The sequence below is a fragment of the Pollachius pollachius genome (assembly GCF_949987615.1).
Source record: "Pollachius pollachius genome assembly, chromosome: 7".
Taxonomy (NCBI): Eukaryota; Metazoa; Chordata; class Actinopteri; order Gadiformes; family Gadidae; genus Pollachius; species Pollachius pollachius.
In genome coordinates this window covers 9,115,738-9,136,702 of record NC_136940.1, presented here as the reverse complement: position 1 = coordinate 9,136,702, position 20,965 = coordinate 9,115,738, and the positions used below count along the sequence as shown (strand labels likewise).

Here is a 20,965-nt window from a genome sequence, read left to right as displayed (position 1 = left end):
TTGACATTCTGTTATAACTTTTCAAAGTCACAGTGAAAAAAAAATCTTTAATTTATATTAATTGCGTTAAAATAAGATTGCGTGTTATTATAGCGCTAATTTTAAAAGCCCTATATATATATATATATATATATATATTATATATACACAGCAACCCTGCCCTGGGATTATGTTAGCTTTCTCTCGATCTCAATCACAGACAGACACTGTCTCACACACGTGTACACATACACACTCACAGACAGCCTCATTCCTTCCAAGGCCTCCTAGCTCAAAGAAGGCGGTAACCATGCCAACCGGAACCACTGCCATAGAAATTCGTACGGAAGACGGAGCTAATACAGAGCATATTTCAGCTAAAATGGTGTAGACTCCAAACAGCTTAGCCAGATATAGAACCTTGGCCCCTGAATGTATGATTGCGCCCTGATTGGACGATGTGGCACGGGTCTGGATGCACGTACTGATAGGTTTCCGCAGGAGTACGTGATCACTGGGCCGTTCTGGGTCCCTCTGGACACTATTATGTAAGAGCAGACAGGAGAACAGACATGTTTAGGAGACAGGGGCTATGGGCTGATGGGTGGATGGGCGGGTGGTTGTGTGTGTGTGTGTGTGTGTGTGTGTGTGTGTGTGTGTGTGTGTGTGTGTGTGTGTGTGTGTGTGTGTGTGTGTGTGTTGTGTAGGGGCAGACATATTGTACGTTAGGCGGTCTGTGGTTTGACCACACTGTCTGCGGTTCGGCTCTGGCTGGGATGATCTTGGGAAAGGGTTTCTACTTTATTTCAATCAACAACATGAGCCAGACCACTTTATCCTCCTGTAGACTCTCGCTCTCTCTTTCTCTTGTTCTCTCTCTTTCTGTCTGTTTTTCTTTCTCTCTCACTCTCTCTCTCAAAGAGAGTGATGTCTCAACCTATGTGGAGACATAAGTTTAATTGCATCCTGGGTATTAATGTAACGTCCATCTGGTGGCGATGGACTTACAGTAATGGTGCCTTTGGTGTGTGTGTGTGTGTGTGTGTCTTTGTCTGTGTGTGTGTGTTAGCAAAGTTCCTGATCAGCAGATCCTCAACTCTTTCCTCATCTCCTCTTTTATCCTTTCTCCTCCTACTTTCCCTTTCTCTCATCCTCCTCTTTTATCCTTCCATCCATCCACTATTTTCTTCTTTTTCCTCACCTTATCGTTCGCTCCACTCCTCCTTCTGCTCCTCTTTCATCCCGTGTTCTCATCTTTGACTACCTTTATTCTTTCTCCTCCTCTTTTCTACTCCTCCAATCCCCTCCCCTTTTTCCACCTCTCCTATCTTCTCCCCCTTCCCCCTCTCCTCTCCTCTCTTCTCCCCCTTCCTCCTCTCCTCTCCTCTCTTCTCCCCCTTCCCCCTCTCCTCCTTCCTCTCCTCTCTCCTCTCCTCAGGGCCACTGAGGACACTGGTTCTCTGGGTAGCACAGAGACATCACAGCTCACATTCCATACAGGATTATCAACCTAATATAACCCATGATTCTCTCTCTCTCTCTCTCTCTCTCTCTCTCTCTCTCTCTCCCTCTCTCTCTCTCTCTCTCTCTCTCTCTCTCTCTCTCTCTCTCTCTCTCTCTCTCTCTCTCCCTCCCTCTCTCTCTCTCTCTCTCTCTCTCTCTCTCTCTCTCTCTCTTACTCTCTTACTCTCTTACACATGCACCAATGCATCTCCCTTACTTTCTCTTCTTTCTTCCGCTTTCTGTGTTTTCAGATCAATGACTCGCTCATTCCCATACCAAAAATAGACCAGAACACTATTTTAGAAAAGCTTGGTTATTTGAATGAGTGTGTGTGCTTGTTCAGTACTGGTGATTAAAGGTGTTTGACTTCCTGCCATTAGCACCAGTGGTCACCTTGAGAATCATGCCCCCTCCTTTACAATGCCTCCACTCCTTTGTCTTTCTAACTCTCTCTCGCTTGCTCGCTCTCTCGGTACCGAAGGTTTGAGTCAAGGCCTCAGCTTGTAATTTGATTAGATCATTTATTAATTTGGAAGAGTAAATGTTCTATTGGCCCGTTTACTGGAAATGTACCGTGTGTGCAAATGCCAAAAGTGTGTGTCTAAGTCTGGGTGTGTAAGTGCTGTGTAAGTCACACAAGTGTAAGTGTGTGGATAAATTACTATGTGTGAGTAAGCGTGTATAGTGCCAGTGCCAGTTTGTGTGTGTGTGTGTGTGTGTGTGTGTGTGTGTGTGTGTGTGTGTGTGTGTGTGTGCGTGTGTGTTTGTGTAAGTTACGCGTATGGAAGCACTCTGTCGGAGTGAGGAAGTGATCGCGTGAGAGAGAGAGACCAAGACTGGGTCGGTTCAACTTCACAGCCCTGATGGGGTGCGACCCGGCCAGCAGCTGGTCCTGCTTGATACCTCTGGTTGTACACTACCTTGATCAACAGCCCACACCCTAGCCCAGGAGGGCCGTGGCAGCCTCGATAAACCAGCCCCTGGCCTGTAGCACATAGCACGTTTAGCCCCTAGACTGCGCTGCATGACTGCACTGTTTACCTTGGCAACGTGCTACGCGGCTAGCTCACGCTATACACACATAGACACTCGCATGGAAATGCACACACATAGAAACACGCTTAGACAAACGGAAACACAGACACACAAACACACACACACAGAGGCATGCTCACCAATATGCAGTAAGATGAACATGTACATCCATATAGAATCATAGATAGACACATACATATACATTCATAGAGCAGAAACCAACACACATGCAGAGTCATGCTGTTTGGACACGTGTACATAGAAATGCACAAACGCATGCATATGCACAGACGCATGTACACAGGCGCATGTACACGTACTTCAACGTGCATGCACATCTGTGTGCACGTCATGCTGTTTTGTTTGAATAAGCTGTCGTCTGCGGGCCCAGCATGCGGTTAGCGTGCACCGATAACTGCCCCCATCTCGGTCTTCACGCTCCACTCCCACCATACGAAGTCCCGCCCCGCCCCTCTCAGCCCTCAGCCCACCAACCTCCCCCTGCAGGCTGACATGCAAAACAAACGCCCACCAGACAGAACGTGATACCATCGGCACGCACAGGAAAGGGGCTCGGTTGGGAGAGAAAACACACACACAGATTGAGACACACACACACACACACGTACACAAAGACATTGAGACACACACATATACACATTTTGAGACACACACAGACACCGATAAAGACACACACACACACACAGACTCAGTCACATTGCCACACAAACACATTCAGATACATACACACTCGGGCACAAACGCAGCAAGAGATTCACGTACACACACTCAAAGACACTCAGACTTACACACACACCCTAACCCTAACACTGAGCAGTTTAAACAACTTTACAGGTCGTACAAACAAGAATTATTGATCATGCATTTGGCGTATTTTTGTACCACTGCTTTCAGAACAGTTTTCAAAAATAGAGGAAACGTTGTCGAGCGCAGGCCCTGAAATGAACAAAGGTTTGCTCATGGTCGCAGCAGTGATGAGTGAAAAAGCTGACCTGAAAGATATTAAATGCGTGCTTCATAGATATTTGAGATAAATGCTGTTTTCGTTTAAATGACACTTGAATTCAGAGGTTCGTTCTGATGGCCATATCAAGGTGAAGACCATGTGAGGGGCAGAAATCAGGATTGTTGAATACATCACGCTCTTGTTCTCGCTCTCGCTCGCTCACTAAGTCACTTACTCACTGACTCAATCACTCACTCACTCAAACAGACACACACACACACATACACACACACACACACACACACACACCTTGGACGTGAGGTATGGTAATAACAATCATTGTTGAATTCCTCCTGATTGGGTGACGACCCACTGCCACTCTTGATCTCATCACTGAATAATGATCCACATCCAGCCTCAGTCTGGCCTGCTGGAAACACACCTAACAGGCAGGGGCACAGCCTTCCCTAAAGGTGTTTTAGCTGGTTCTGTGTCTGAGACCATAGCTGGTGATATATGTTTTGTAATACAGGTGCTGTAACTCGTTATTTCCTAGTGTAATGCTAAAACACATGTTACTGGTTGATTGATGCCCATTTTCAGGGTATCATTGAGATACCATAAAGAATAATTGTATTAAGTATGTGGCTATCAATGTCTTATAAAAGTTATAACTCCCCCAATAAGTAACCCCCAAAAATGCCTTATTTCCCATCTGGGATTAATTAAGTGCATGTTACTATCTAACCTTGCATGTTATGTACAATCTCTTTCGTTTAGAAGATGATGAAGAGGGTGTCTTGCGTGTCTTCAGGTTGTTGTTCTGCTATCCAGGTGCAGTGATTGGCTATTCTATGTGTTATAACTCTGGTATTCCTGTTGTCTCCTGCCAACCTGAATTCCAGCAGCACTCCTGTTAGCAATATGGTGCTGGCATCCCTTTCTCTGTCTTCCTCTCCCTCTGTGTCTGTCTCTCTTCCTCTCTTTGTGTCTCTGTCTGTGTGTGTCTCTCACTATTTCTCCTGCTCTCTCTGTGTCTCTGTCTGTGTCTGTCTCTCGCTCTCTCTCTCTTGCCCTCTCTGTGTCCCTGTCTTTGTCTCTGTCAGTGGGTCTTTTCTCTCTCTCTCCCTCTCTCTCTCTCTCTCTCTGTTTGTGGCTTTGTGTCTTTCTCTGTCTCTGTCTGCCTCTCTCCCTCCCTCCCTTGCTCACTGCCCCTCTGTCTGACCGACGGAGAGGGTTTGGGACAGACAATCTGTCTCCCTCAACCTTTCCTTCCCTCCTTCTCTCCCTCCCTCATGCCTCCTGCCTCCCCTCTCTCCTTCCCCGTCTCTCAGTCTGTCGCCCTCCCTCTCTTTTCAATTCGTCTGTCTGTCTGCTATTGCGGTTGCTGGCCAGTTAATCTTTCATCCCCCTGGGCTCTCTACATTAAGAGGGAACATTAGCTTGTGATGACCCAGCAGCCTGAGAAGAAAGGAGTTCTTGTTCCGTGTTCTGCTGCTGCTGCTGTAATTGGGTTAAACACACACCCAGCTGGGAGCAGCAGCCTGGGCCCCTCTCACACTTGACAGTTTCTGCCCCATAATCTCCCTCCCATACATCGACGATGGTCTCTGGCTCCCATGTCGTGTGGGTGAACCCTCGCATGTAGTGTCAGGACATGCTCCCCAGGTTCCGGTCTCCGGATAACTTGGGCATTATCATGCTCTCACTACAGCAGCCGGGATTTGATTCCATAGGAGGAGAAGGATTTGATTCTGCGGTGCGCCGAGATGTTACAGCAGGCCTCAGCGTGTGGCTGGTTGTAGCACTGGTTGTATTGTCGCTACAGGAGCATTAGGAGTTGTAATGTCAATGGAATATTGGTGGTGGTAGTAGTGGTAGTTGAAGTGTTGGTGTAGTATTGGTTGTCTTGTTGATGTAGTATCAGTTGTAGTGTTGGTGTAGTATAGTTGTAGTGGTGATATAGTATCAGTGGTAGTGTGTGGGATTGTTTGTTTTGTCTGTGTACTTTTGGTTGCATTGTTGGTGTACATATGCACATGCATGATATATATGAATGATATTAATTAATAACATAATATTAATATCTACATAGTCATTATCATGTTAGTTGTATTATGATTGTATTGATTATTATATGGGTGATAAGTAGGGGTGTAACGGTACACGTATTTATACCGAACCGTCACAGGCAATTCGGAGCGGTTACAGAGGTGTACCGCGGTACGTAAATGTGGCGTACATAGCGGGCAACGATCGTCGAATAGTCGAATAGTTGGAGTCACGTAGAATATCGAATAATGAATGTGACTATCGCTATTTATTACATGGCTCTTCTCAATGCTGTTGAACGCTCCGTTGACTTGCATGGGCCTTCACAACTTCCGGTGGTGAATAGCGTCCTCGGTTGCTAAGCGACGTCAACGTCTTTGGCGGACTATTTCTCTGCTGATCAACACTACGAATGCTGGTAACAAATAAATTGTAAAAAGACACACCGTGTGAAGTTATATTTTTGACGTGTCTAGTTCACCGTCATGCAGGCTGTGTTCAGTAAAATAAATAAATAATTAATCATTTAATTAATTAAATAAATAATTAATTAAATGTCATGAAATGACAGAAATGCACATCCCTAGCACACGCATTTGAAAAGGCACCATCCAGGTGTTACTATCACTGTTGCTGTGGGAAAAAAAACGAGCTGTGCAAACCCAGCTCACGACACTATTTCAACAACCCCTGTCTGGGAATTCAGAAATGCAAATGCCATAACCAAGTTTATTGGTGTTTTCATTGCTGCTGATCAACTGCGATTCTCCGTTTTTGACAAACAAGCAGTTTTTAAAAATTTTCCCCTTAACTATGAACCGTACCGTACCGTACCGTGACTTAAAAACCGAGGTACGTACCAAACCGTGACTTTTGTGTACCGTTACACCCCTAGTGATAAGTCAATTACTTAGATAGCACTAATTGTAATTGTAATTGTAATCATAGACCTCTCTTAATTTTGTCCATAAGTCTTATTCCTACCTCCTGTCCCTCTCTGCCGTCAGGATGTGTGAGTGTGGAGGAGGTGACCGCGCCCCTGGTCCATGCTGCGTTGGAGAGGGTCTTCGAAACGCTCCGTGGCTTGACACTCCTCCGAGACCATCTCAAACACCTCAAATCAGTCTACACCGGCAGCGATGGAGTCCACCAGGTCAAATGTTACACGCACGCACGCGCGCGCGCACACACACACACACACACATAAATGAATACGTACATACATGCACACACACACACTAACACATATGGATGCATCAATACAAACGTACATACATACATAAAAACTTACATGCATAAAAACACATCTTATACTTATGGCTTTAGAAATGCAATCATATAATTGGTTGTTGGTTAGTCTGCTTCAGGTCCTTATAAAATAAACAATTATCTTTCTGTTATTATCGCTCTTGCTAGAGAGCTGAAGAGAGAGAGGGAGAGGCAGAGATAGACAACGAAAGATGGAGAGAGTTACATGATACCTCTCCCTGCGTCATGCCTACAGCCTGCTCTTTCACTATGAAGGTTACTGACACGCATGTCCAGACCGCACAGCTCCATCACCGCATGGAAACCACCGCATGAAAACCGCTTACACACAGACACACACACACCACCTCAGTGGTTGTTTGGACTCTAGGACTGATTGGTTAACATAACAAGAGCACAGAGATTTGCCGGAACGAAGTGATGTGTTGCAAGTTCTTTTGTTTGTCATTGTTGGTCTAAGCACATTGTTACATACCATAACATAAGTGATGTTCCTCAGAACATGTTATGGCTGTATAAATGATTGATTTCTCTGGGTATTGTATGTATTTTCCTCACGACTTCAGAGAGAATGGCTTGTAATTTTTACTGCCGTAAATCAATGAGTGCATCTTTATCACAGTTTTTTGCATATTCAATAGTTAATAATTAAAGTAAACATTTCCACATTTATCATACTTAAAAAAAACTTGAAACCATTTCTCAAGTCGACTTTTGACCACAGCCCTGCGAGTAGAGCTGCAACATAATAACAGAGCAATCACATATAATTTTCTAAACCTGCGCATAAGTTCCCAGAGACCAGTGTATGTGCGCGCATACTTGTCATTTCCATTAGCGCAGGACTGTGTGTACCTGGTATGCTCCTGGCTTCCTGTTAGCTTATTATCTGAGGTACTTAAAGGGAAAATATTCCACAGCACGCCATTCTGTAAAGAGGCTGCTCTTTACAGAATCCGCCATTCGCATGTTTTGAAGGCCTTACCCAGGCTCCAATCCGAGTTGTTCGTAGGTCAAGATGACTTTAATAACGTGAAGTTGTGCACACATTCTGCTGCTAACTAAGTCCAAGGTTGTATGTTTTGGAATAAAGTAACGATACCGATAGATCTTATTTGCAAAAACGTACATAAACCCACCGTGCACACAAGTTCATCGCAATGTTTGGACGTTCGATTTAAATCATACAGTTTGGACAACGTACGTCTTGTTTGGTTCCATGCTGCATGTCCAAGGGTAAGAATCGTAGCGTTGACATTTGTGTTCAATGCGTTTCTTCATCGCTCATAGAAGCGTTATATACATGTTACATATACGTTACATATAGTATGATAAATACTGTATAAACCCTTACAGCTCAATGGTCTAAAACTCTGGCATATATGCCAAGCCACAGACCTTTTAATATCTAGCTGGCTTCATGTGAGACTCGCCCTCACTTTTTCCCTCTCACATTCTTTCTGTGTGTCTTTCTCTCAATAATAACCTAAGTCAATGTGTTTAGACATGGCAAGCAATACATTCCTAGCAGACATTAGCAAAATGATATCAAATCATTAAAAAGAGGCACTGATAAAGTAACAAAAAGAAAAAAAAGTGATTAGTAGCAAAATGTTATGCATAATAACATGTAAATATTAGCCACATTCCAGAGAATGTTAAAATGGGGAATATAGCATGTATCCTGGGGGTTATAGACAAAAGAGTTTTAAGTACAATCTCTCTCTCTCTCTCTCTCTCTCTCTCTCTCTCTCTCTCTCTCTCTCTCTCTCTCTCTCTCTCTCTCTCTCTTACTCTTAGTTGCTCTCAGACCTGATGTCTCGCACTTAGAGGTGGATATTAAACACATGTGTTTTGTCTCGGAGAGGCTGGTGGTGTTGGTGTAATCCAACAAGAACATTATGTTACTTTGAGTCCAGAGAACTGTTCACGTTCAACTAGCCTGTGTGATGAGAGAGAGAGAGAGAGAGAGAGAGAGAGAGAGAGAGAGAGACAGATTTTTTCAAGAGCAAAAGCAAAACAATTCTGTTTGTACTTTAACATTTGCTCATTTATATATTTTTTAAATGATTTGATTGAAATGATTCACAGCTCTGTTAATACATTTCTTAACTCTTGTTTATCTTTGTTTAAATGTGGCGGTGGCGGTGACCGGGGAGAGGGGGTGGGGGTTGGGGGGGGCATGTTTGGTGGTGTGGGAGAGTGTTGACTCATGTACAGACTTTTTTTTAAAGTTTGTACGTGTGTGGGGGCACCAGAGACCCAAAACAACACCCCACATCCCAGTAAAAGTGTTGTTTTCATAATATGTCCCCTTCAGGTAAACATTCTCACAAAAAAGTAAAATAATAATATCCACAATGTATCTGTAAACCTTCACGAGGTTCAATGTATTACACTGATAAAACCATGTTTGTGTGTGTGTGTGTGTGTGTGTGTGTGTGTGTGTGTGTGTGTGTGTGTGTGTGTGTGTGTGTGCTGTTTGATGCTGTTTAATCCTGCTGTTCATCACCAGGTTAAACCTCTGTGATCAAAATGGAAAGAGTAGGAGTGCAGTGTTTGTGTGCCTGTGTTTTTATATATATATATATATATATATATATGTATATATTTATATATATATATATATATATGTATATATTTATATATATATATATATATATATATATATATATATATATATATATATATATATATATATATATATATGTGTGTGTGTGTGTGTTGCACCTGGATGTTCGTGGCTCTGATTCGTTTTTTGTGTGTGTGTGAATCATTGAAAGTGTATACTGGTCCCCCCGTTGGAAGTCATGTAACCGGGGCTGCAGGCTTGTTGTTGTTTACTCTTTGGTTATATTTATGTAGGCTAGATGATGACATCATAGCGTAGGAGTATAGCTTCCGCTCTGCCTGTTTTAGCTAAGGTGCTATGGGAAGTGTGTGCATGTGTGTGTGTCTGCCTCTCTATGAGTGTGTGTGTGTGTGTGTGTGTGTGTGTGTGTGTGTGTGTGTGTGTGTGTGTGTGTGTGTGTGTGTGTGTGTGTGTGTGTGTGTGTGTGAGATTGTGACTGGATTCTTAGAAATTAATCAGGTAGGATGAATATAGCTGTACAGGGGAACTTTCCTACAATATTGCCATCATCTATTTTGTTTAAAGGAGACATTATTGTGTTTTCCCAACAAGTAAACATAGTATATGAGTTCCAGAAAACATGTTTTTTTAAGTGGTTCGCTCGAAATAAAAAAATCTTGCCTACCGCTATTCCCCTCTGTTTCAGTCATGGACATATTATAGAATGGACAGCGGATTCCAAAATGGCGCCCATTCTTTCCTATGAAAACTGCTCAATGTCGCAGGGCAACATCAAGGAGAGATTTGCTTCCGCATCATGGGAGCCTAGCCACGCCCTAGTTCATGACGTACCGGATGCAGAAATATTCATCGTTTTCTAGCATTGTTAGCATTGTAACATCATAAGCGAGAGTTCTGAGCGATCGCAGTCACATTGTTTACCGACCATGGAAGTATAAATTTACTTCATAAATATGAAAGATTGCTCCATATAACACCATCAACATAGTAAATGTATGTAGGCCTAGAAAAAAATACAGTTCAATGTTATTGCTTAAGAAACAGATTCCTTCCAACTATTTATAAAAAATGCAATCAATAATTTATATACAAATAAATGGTTACATATCGATCAGCAACGAGGTTGGAGTAGCCTACCCACATAAGTAATTGTAATACACCAACATTGTTAACTGTCACACAGCTAAACAAGCAAATGAAAAATTAAATACTTACGCAACTGAAATGTTTGTTAGGCTATTAACAATATTATGAAAATGATACGTTATGCACCCGTTCTTTGGCTTTGGATCTTTTGAATAAATGGATCAATACATGGTGAATCGCAATGATCGCAAGCAGAGGAACGTGAGAGTCCTTGAGCAGCAGCTGAACCAGTCTAAAAAAATCCCTTTATCACTGAAACACTTTCAGTGACAAAAAACCATCAACGTCATTCATGTTAAGTAAAAGGAAGAACCTCGGACACGAGAAGTTAACGGAGCCGTGCACTAGGCCCTCTCGAAGGCCGGGCCGAAACAACATTTGTTTCACTAAGACTCCTTTCAGCTGCCCACCCCTCCTTCTCCACCAAAAAATAATAACATAAAACGGCTAATAAAACGCTTGAGGTGGCTTTTTGAAAAGAGAAAACGTAATTTTTTTTAATACATGGTATAAAGATAATTATGAACCTTTGACTGATATCCAGACATTTTTTGCGCAGACACATTCCTGTTCCCCACTTGTATTGGAGTGAACGGAGATATCTTCTTCTTGGCCTCTTGAATCGAGGGACCCGTCCATAGCCCGCATAAACAGGGCTTGGCCGCTGAGCAATGGTGGATTGCGGAAATATGCACTGTTCCTGGGGGCTTGGTTTCAGTCCCTTCAGAATGCGGTGTTTCTGGTGTCTGTAGCTTTAATGCAAATGAGCTGCTGCCTATTGACCAATGAGCTGTCAGACTGAACCACAGCATGGAGAAGGGATTGGTGCTGTTTGCGGACTCCCGGATCTCTATATCTATATAATAATAATAATATTATATAATATATAGGTATTTATATAATATTATATCTAATATCACGGCCAAAAGCTATGTGCGCCTCGGATGATATTATGAATTATAAAGATTGCGTCTGACATCTCTGGTACTTCCACAACAAGTAAAGACTCGTAGAGGGGGTTATCTTGGCCATGGTTGAGAAGAATTGGGGAAGGAACTTTGGCATTGACTCTCTGAAGTCCATATTGAACCGCGACATGGAGCAGAAAGGGATTGTGCTACCGGAGATTAGCTGCCGGACTGCCGCTGAGCACCCCCCGCTGGCAGCTCAGCTCCGGGAGTACGATCCATTTCTCCTCCATTATCCCTGCTTCTGAAATGCACAAACTTCTCCGCCCATCCGTTTGTTTGTCCACAAAATCTTAGCTATGTTCTGATTGGAGGGGGGTGGGGACGTGGGAGGTAATATTCAAATGTGCCCCCTTCCTACGTAGGAGGGGGCGCCGAAACAGACTCGCACGTTTGGTAACTGTAGGCGGGGTACTTTTAGAAATGCATATCTCACTCAAAAACTCATGTACAGACTTTTTTTTAAAGTTTTTACGTGTGTGGGGGCACCAGAGACCCAAAACAACACCCCACATCCCAGGAAAAGTGTTGTTTTCATAATATGTCCCCTTCAGGTAAACATTCTCACAAAAAAGTAAAATAATAATATCCACAATGTATCTGTTAACCTTCAGGAGGTTCAATGTATTACACTGATAAAACCATGTTTGTGTGTGTGTGTGTGTGTGTGTGTGTGTGTGTGTGTGTGTGTGTGTGTGTGTGTGTGTGTGTGTGTGTGTGTGTGTGTGTGTGTGTGTGTGTGTGTGTGGGTGTGTGTGTGTGACTGGATTCTTAGAAATGAAGCAATTCCTAGTAAATCAAACAGGGGGAATAAAGCTGTTTCAGGGGAACTTTCCTACCAAAATGCCATCCATCTATTTTTTTAGTAAACATTCTCACATAAAAAAAAAAAAATCCACAATGTATCTGTTAACCTTCAGGAGGTTCAATCTAATACCACTTACTCTTCTATATTTGTATACATTTCAAATGTTTTGTTGATCTTGATTTTGTTGAATATGATGTTGAACTATTGAAGATGTTGTTTACACTAAGGTCACCAGCTGTTTGACACTGATGAAACCATGTTTGTTAAAGCGGGAAGGCTCTTCTACATCGTAGAAGAGCACAGTGACCACTTTAACTAATGTGCCGCCAACCTCCTCCCGTATCTTCCCACCCACAAACACACACACACACATGCATATGCACACACACACACACACACACACACACACACACACATATGCACACACACACACTTGCATATGCACTCACAAACATAAACACACACACACACACACATATGCTTACACACACAGACACACACATTTATATGCACACACAAACATAAACACACAAACATAAACACACATTCACACTAATGTGCTGATTATACTGACAAAGCGTAATTAAAACCTGACACACTCTGTAAACACAAACACACACACACAAACCCCTTCAAGCACCTCCATATTGTTATTTTTAAAACCACCTTTTATTCTGTTAAGTGTTTCTCTGAATCATATGTTCTCCACAATGAGCCTTCTCCTAGTGACCTTAACCCAGGTATTTATATCGGACCTGTGTGTGTGTGTGTTTGTGCATGTGGGTGTGTGCAGGCGTCCTACCAGCCCTTCCTGGAGCAGGTGCTACAAGAGGTCTTCCACCCTGACCACCGGGACTGTCCCGACCTGGAGCACATGTCTGGAGGACTCACTGACCTGCTGAAGACCGGCTTCAGCATGTTTATGAAGGTAACACACACACACACACACACCCACCCTCACGCACACACACGTACACTGATGTATACCCTCAGAAGCACACACACACACACATACCCTCACGCACACACACATACACTGATGTATACCCTCAGAAGAGCACACACACACACACACACACACACACACATCACATACAACCTCTGGCAGACACACACACAAACACTGATGTACACAACCACACAAACACACACACACACACCAACATCAACTTCAACATGTTCATTAAAGTGGGACAGAAAGGCAGCCTAATGGAAAGGCGGCCACACACACAGATGAACTGACAGGTAGACTTTGTTATTATTAAAGGCTACTATTTAGAGGTGTATTTATATAGGGTACATTTCTGACTCGTGGACTGGCTGGGCCGGGCCATGCCCTCCGCCATCTGGTGCTGGTTACAGAGACCACGGTGGCCTTGCTCTGTCTGCGTAACCACGGCGACCCGCGTCTCCTCCAGTCACCACGGAGACGGACCGGCCTATGCTGTAAATCTGTCCCTGAGGCCTGGGTACACCCTGCACACAGCAGCACACATCCCATAAAGATATATATATATATATATAACCACCGCAACACACACACACTCTCTGCACCATAAAAGTCTGGCATCTGCACTCTGGACTAACTCAAAGCATTCCCCGCCAGGGCTTGGTCAGCGTTCTGCTAGGGTGTGTGTGTGAGTGTTTTTGTAAACATATGTGTACGTGTGCATTAGCAGTTTGTATCCTGTAGCATGTATACATCTGTGTGTGTGTGTGCTTTTGTCTGTGTACGCATGTGTGTATCTCTGTGTCTTTGTGTGGGAGAGAGAATATGTGTGCCAGTCAAGCTTGTGTGTGTGTGTGTGTGTGTGTGTGTGTGTGTGTGTGTGTGTGTGTGTGTGTGTGTGTTTGTGTGTGTGTGTGTGTGTGTGTGTGTGTGTGTGTGTGTGTGCGCACGAACGCACGTGCGCAGTAATTGCAGCCCAGAGGCGAACAATGCATTTTTATAACTGACCCTCTCAGGTCTACAGTTGGCTTTCCGTACGGCCAATGTTCTCACATCCAACCTGAACCATGGAATGGGAACACTACCCTGTCCCCTACCACTCCAAACCCTTACCGAAACACCCCTCAGCCTGACCTATAGTTAACAATCCCAACGCCCTATAACTCTGCTTTACTGTCCTTGGCCCTGGTGCATCATGGGAAATAAGCACCAGAGAAGTGTCCGACGTCCCGACTCACACCCTGCTGCTGCGCCTGCACTGCTCTGTGCCTTCACGTGTGTGTGTGTGTGTGTGTGTGTGTGTGTGTGTGTGTGTGGAAGGAGGAATCCCCCGCTCTTCTCAAGTTCCTCACGTTCCTTCTCAAAATTTCTTCCTTCATAGGGTCAGGGGGGTGTCATAAATACAGTATATAGCAAGTAAAGCCCTTAGAGACTCTAACTGTGGTTAAGGGCCATACAATTACACTTGACTGGTCTTGACTTTCTCTTTTGTGTGTCTGTTAATGTGTGTGTGGTGCGTGTGCGTCTATGTATGTGTGTGTGTGTATTTGTGTGCGCAGCATTGATCCAGCAGCACATGTTGAGTCCCGGCTGGGACGCACATGCACCCCCCCTGAGGCTCACATGTTCTCCCACCCTGTGTCTGTTACACCTCCATCCCACTCTCACACACACACACACACTGTGCCCCCCCCACGGCCCCACGCCGATTGCTTGCTTAGCATTCGCCCTCCAGAGAAATCAATCCAACTCTCCCCCCCCCCCCCCCCCCCCCCCCCCCCACCATAGCTCCGCCTCCCCACAGACACACACTCCTGCTGGCCAATAAGATGCGGCCGAAGATACACACAAGGTGTTAATTCATCCTTTGTGTGTGTGTGTGTGTGTGTGTGTGTGTGTGTGTGTGTGTGTGTGTCGTGTGTGCTGCAGAGAATTCTTTCCAGCCATCCATCCTGAAATAACAAGAATATATAAACTTGAATTGTGTTGTTATTGCCTCCGTCCTGGGTGATTGCGGATGCGCTGCATTGTGTTAGAAGTGACTGAAATTAATACCTAGGGAACACAGAAACCTGGCTCATATGGAAAAAATCTCTATGGCAACGAGTGTTTATGTGCTGTGTGTGTGCGTGTGTGCGTGTGCGTGTGCGTGCGTGTGCGTGTGTGTGTGTGTTGAAGGACTCACATTTCATCTCTTTATTGTTGTTTTAACTACAGGCAAGCCAAAAAGATCTGGGTTTGGAACTCCAATTTCTGCAGTCTTCCTATTCCTACCTACCTGTATCTACCTGTACCTACCTACCTGTATCTACCTCTACCTGTACCTGTACCTACCAGTACCTACCAGTGCCTACTTACCTGTGTCTCCCTGTGTCTACCTGTACCTGTACCTACCTGCACTGAGCCACCTTCCTTGTCTTAGTGACCTGTGTGTCTGTGTTCCAGGTGACCCGGCCTCACCCCAGCGACCACCCGCTGCTCCTCCTCTTCCTGGTGGGCGGAGTCACCCCATCAGAACTCAGGCTGGTCCGAGATGTGGCCGCCGCCCACAAACCAGGAAGCCAGGTTAGATCAGCGCCCAACACGTTAGCCTGTGTAGGAGGGTGGGGTTAGCCTGGTGTGTGAGTGTGTGTGTGTTAGCCTGGTGTTTTATTCTGTGCGCAGCTTCACGTGTTAGCCTGCATAATAGCCTGCGTGGTTAGCCTCCACGTGTTAGCCAGCCTGCTATAGCCCGTGCTCTCAGCTGCGTGTCGACTTGCATGTGTCAGCCTCCTACGTCTGTTAGCCTAGCGGTCGGTTAGCCTAGCCTCACCTTAACAGAAAGCAGGCTGACCTATATCCTCCGGCAACACCCGGCTGCGCTGCCGTGGCAACCCAGCACCGGGGCCTAGCCCCCAGCATGCCCCCCCATGGCGGGGGATGCTCCTGCATGTGCCGGTAGAGCGTGTCTCCCTGAGCGTCTGCGGGTGCGTAGGACGGCGGCGCATGCGGTGAACGGTCACATGTCAGCTTGTTGTTCCGTGTTGCTCCGTGTCGCAGGCATGTGGGGTGAGCATGAGAAGAGACAGGGGGTCGGCGGGGGCGAGGCAGGTCGTGCTGTGAGTGTGTGTGTGTGTGTGTGTGTGTGTGTGTGTGTCTTCTTTGAATGTGTGGTTACAACAGCCAAAGGAGGGGGGAGGGAGGCAGAGAATGAAAGACAGGATCAAAGAAGGCCACCTGTAATCGGAAAAAGAGCAGAGGAGAGGGAGGCATGTGTTATTTCCTACACAAACACACACACACACACACACACACAGACACACACAAACACACACAAACACACACGTGTGTATGCTAGGCTCATCGCTTTGCGTCTTGTGGGGTCCGACTGGTGAATGTCACGTTGTGGGGACATTTCAATGGAACCGTGGTCACCTTGAGTTATGTTTCCCTGTTTTGTTTGATTGTCCAGTGACTCTGCTTGGGGTCTCTGTTGTCTGGTATACAGGCCAGACAGAGAGTTCTCCTCATGATTGTTTCTGTGTCTTGCAAGGCTGGCTTTGTTGTTCACTGGCCTTGGAAGATAGGGGTGGGAATCTCTTGGCACCTCGCGATTCGATTCGATTCCGATTGTGAGGTCAACGATTCGATTCTAAAACAATTATCGATGCATCTCGATGCAACAATTTTTTTTCTTCATCTGAGTTATCTAATCAGAGTTTGCTAAGCACTTCCTACTTTTGTGATGATCATTAAAGACATCAACAGATGAATTAACTGATCTAATATTTTATTTGAGAAAAAGCTTTTGTCACAGGTATGACTTTCTATGAACAATGCAATAATCAATGCAGCTTGCATTACAAAACAATATGGAAGTATGTAAGAAGTAGGGTTCAGTTTTCTTTTCTTTCTAATCTTTCTTTTCTATGTCATTAAAGAAAAGGCTGCTCTTGAATTAGAAGGAGTTCTTGTGTCTGGCTGTGAGTTTGCGTGCATGCTATGCGTAGGCTTAATCGCAATCGTGTCAAGACAAATCCGATTGGCCAATAAACACTGAAGATAAATTAAATTTTAAAATTACTAAAATCATCCCTCTCTGGTGAACAGAATGTTGCAGCAGGCGAACAAAAAAAAAAAAAGTATTAAAATTCAGATTATTCATTTATCTGCATCGAGACGGAATCGTTCTAGAGAGAATCGCGATGCATCGAAGAATCGATTATTTTTCCCACCCCTATTGGAAGAGTCCTGATTCTGGTGCGGTCCAGTAGTTAGGAATGTGATGCATTTATATATTAATTGTGTTATAGTGATGGTATGGGTATGTTTGGATTTGAGTCATGACTTACCTTAGTTACCTTATTTTGTTTTATATCTTGAGCAACAGAAACAATTTCAACCAAGGCTTAATAAAGGAATATTCATCTGAATATTATTACAGTGTATTTATGATTTTGGTATGGTGTGGTTCCTGACCTTATCATTGGTTTGGTTATGTTAGGACCTTTTGGTGTGTTTAACAAGTTCTGGTTGTGGTTATGACGTGGTTGTGGTGTGGTCATGTTAGGTTAGGATGATTATGATGTTCCCCAGGACTGTTGTGGTTACGTATTTATCTTGCTGTGTGGTTAGTTAATGGTAATGTTATGGTTATGTTATATTTGCTTCTGGTTATGTTCTGGTTATGTATTGTGTGTTCGCCAGGTTCTGGTCGTGTCCACCAGACTCCTGTGGTTACATATTGATCTGGCTGTATTTATGTTATGGTGATGTGATCTGTAGTCGTTGTTAATGCCATGTGTTGTGTGTGCTCCGGGTTCGGGTTGTGGCCTGTGGTTACACATTGATTTAGCTGTGTGGTTATGTTATGGTCATGTGATGTGTGGTTATGTTATGGTCATGTTATGTGTTGTGTGCTCTCCAGGTTCTCGTGGTTTCCACCAGACTCCTACGACCCACAGACGTAGCGGAGCTCCTCCTCACCACCCAAAGGCTGGCCCCCGACATCGGCGTCTGAGTGCCGCACGTGGCCCCCCTCTCGCAGGGACACGTGCACACTCGCCTCACACGTGCACGCCCCGCCTCGCCTGCACCCCTCGCCTGGACGCAGCGCTGCGTGGGACGGATCGCCAGGTCCTGATCCAGCATTCCTACGTCTTCGTCACCTTCTATTCCGTTTCTATTTTTAATCTAAACCCAACCTGTAAAGCAAATCAATATTCATATTTTGAAGATATAAATAAATACATTTAAACATGGACTCATATATTTGTGTGATTGCCGTTGTTGTGTTTGACTGCGTGTGTACCAGGGTAGGATATTCACTTGTTTTGTTTGTTTTGTTTTGTTATATTCACTGTTAAATGCAGAATACTACAGAGTACCACACCTGGCTAATACGCTTTGTGTTAGCCAGTATTCTGGGATTAGTTCACATAGGATTGTTAAATGTGCTAATGATGCATCTCTGCATGTGTGCTAGTTAGCAGCTAGTTAATTGCTGGTTAGAATCTAGCAGCGAGGCCGTGTGGAGAGGCAGGTGTGGCAATTAATCTGAGATTTAGCGAATACACACAGTAAACACCTCACACACACACACACACCGTCACGTGAAGATGCAACATTGGTCACAATAAGTTCACCCAGTATTCAACGGGTTACAACCCCCGCCCCCCCCCCCCCCCCCCCCCCCCCCACACACACACACACACACACACACACGCATGCATGCACACGCACACACACACTCACCCATGCACTTTACACGTTTATACCACACAGACACACTTCATACAGACCCAGGTACACTGAAACATCTCCACCTACTCACACACTCTCACACGTGACACACACACGCTGACATATACACACACACAAACGTTCACACATGCAGCCCCACAAACACACTGCAGTGTGAATGCCGACGCTTAATACACACTCTTCTTCGGCCTCACACAACCAGCAAACGGTCGGGACTTGTGTTCATTGTCTCCTGTCAGACATGGAATACAATACAAAGAGAGTGGTAGAGGGAGGCAGAAATAGAGAGAGGAAGATAAGTAGAGAGAGGGCTAGAAAGACAAATAGAGGATGAAAGAGAGAGGGACAAAAGAGCTAGAGAAAGAGGAAGAGAGTTGGCGGTAGATTGATGAGAGTGAGAGAGGGGGGAAGCTAGCGAGCAATAGAGAGAGAGAGGAACAGGTTGGCATGGAGAGAGGTAGAGAGTGAATAATAGAGAAAGGAATAGAGTCGGACGGCAACACGCTGTTTGGATGTCCTGCTCTGGGGCAGGTTTTAACTAAACACAGGTCTCTGGTGTCTTTCACAAAATGTTCCCCCAACACAATAACACAAAGAGCAAGGTTTGTATTCAAGATGTATTCCAGAACGTTCACCTTGTGAAAAATAACAGCCTATGAAAAACTACACTTCACCTGAAAAATAACTTAATTAAATACCACTTCACACAGTCAAGTCAGTAATATTTCTTTGACCAATGCATTAATCGTGCAATTATTTGTCATATAAAAAATGCCAGATTGGGCAAAACAAAGTTCGGATTAGCCTAGGGAACGGTAATTGCATTTATTTCGGAGTATCGCCAACAAAAAATCCCATGCAGCATTCTGATGTGAAAGTTTTACATGAGAATGCTGCATGGGATATTTTGTTCAAATAAATTAACAGTTCATTGATTTGTGGTAGGGGTTTTACAGTAAAACCCCTATCATAAATCAATTAACTGTGTATGTTTGTGTTCGTGTGCATGTGTGCATGCGGCAAGAAAATGCATTAACTAAAGAAATTCCCTCATCACAGTTATCACTCACCTGTAGGCTTCATAAGAAGTAGCCATCAGTCTCGCATACAGTCTGTTTCTGGTTATGAGAGGTGGGCCGTGGTTTAATGATTAATATAGGGTAAAGGTTGGGCGGTCAAAGGGGGATATTGATGTATGGGATAGGCGGCCCAGTGAACACAGTGATTTTGGTTGATAAGGTGTGCTAGTGATCACTGAGTGTGGGGGGGAATAAGGATTAATGTTATCAATAGATGGGCAAGTGTTAGGGAGGCTTTTTTTGTCGATCTTATGAAGATTAACTGGTGTGTAGGGGGAATATTTGTGTAGAAGTGAGCTGGTATTTTATGCTAGATAGTGTTAGGGCTAGCTCCCTCTAATGCAACCCATAGTGCTAGCCTATCTCTTTAAGACTAAGCCAGCTCCATAGTGCCAACCTTTATTTGTTGCCGACCTATCTCCATAGTGCTAAGCAATCCCCAAGGTTTCCCTTTGCGTTGATGCAGCAGCTTTTTCTCACACACAAACACTTCACACTTCAGCTGAGTCATCATGCTGGTTGTTGCTGATCTACATTTAATCTTTGACTGCAAATTTTTACTGCCGTCTCTTGGAAATGGCAGTTTTGTAAATGGTGAAGCTACAGCAATTTCTCAGGCTGGTAATGATACTCAGAAAAAAACACTGAAAACCAGAGACTTTTATCAAACGTAACAATTTTATTTTATCAAAACAGGAGAAAAGTAAAATACAATAAATAAGTGACAGAACTCCTAAAGTGCACGATAAAACAAATTCAAGAAACACTACATAATGCTTCTTTGGGTTTGTGTGAGGCAGAGTACATTCACTCTGCTCAAAATAACGATAAAGTTCAAACACAGTCTAGAGCCAGCCCTTACTAGGCTCTTGTTT

At 44.3% G+C, this 20,965-nt stretch overlaps 2 protein-coding genes across 2 annotated transcripts in view; one reads left to right on the top strand and one right to left on the bottom strand.

The window, feature by feature from the left end:
- The window catches only part of scfd2 (sec1 family domain containing 2), an 87,384-nt gene extending 68,873 nt beyond the window's left edge, over positions 1-18,511 (top strand). Inside the window, exons 6-9 of the mRNA XM_079739453.1 lie at positions 6,544-6,689; positions 13,114-13,248; positions 15,715-15,834; positions 18,176-18,511. Of these exons, the coding sequence (XP_079595579.1) occupies positions 6,544-6,689; positions 13,114-13,248; positions 15,715-15,834; positions 18,176-18,268 (494 nt within the window). The 3' untranslated portion in view covers positions 18,269-18,511. The remainder of the gene's footprint in view (positions 1-6,543; positions 6,690-13,113; positions 13,249-15,714; positions 15,835-18,175) is intronic.
- Positions 18,512-20,749: 2,238 nt separating this feature from the next.
- rasl11b (RAS-like, family 11, member B) overlaps positions 20,750-20,965 on the bottom strand; it is a 2,569-nt gene continuing 2,353 nt past the window's right edge. The window contains exon 4 of the mRNA XM_079740388.1: positions 20,750-20,965. This exon is cut by the window's right edge and continues 960 nt beyond it. The gene's annotated coding sequence lies outside the window, so the exon portion shown is untranslated.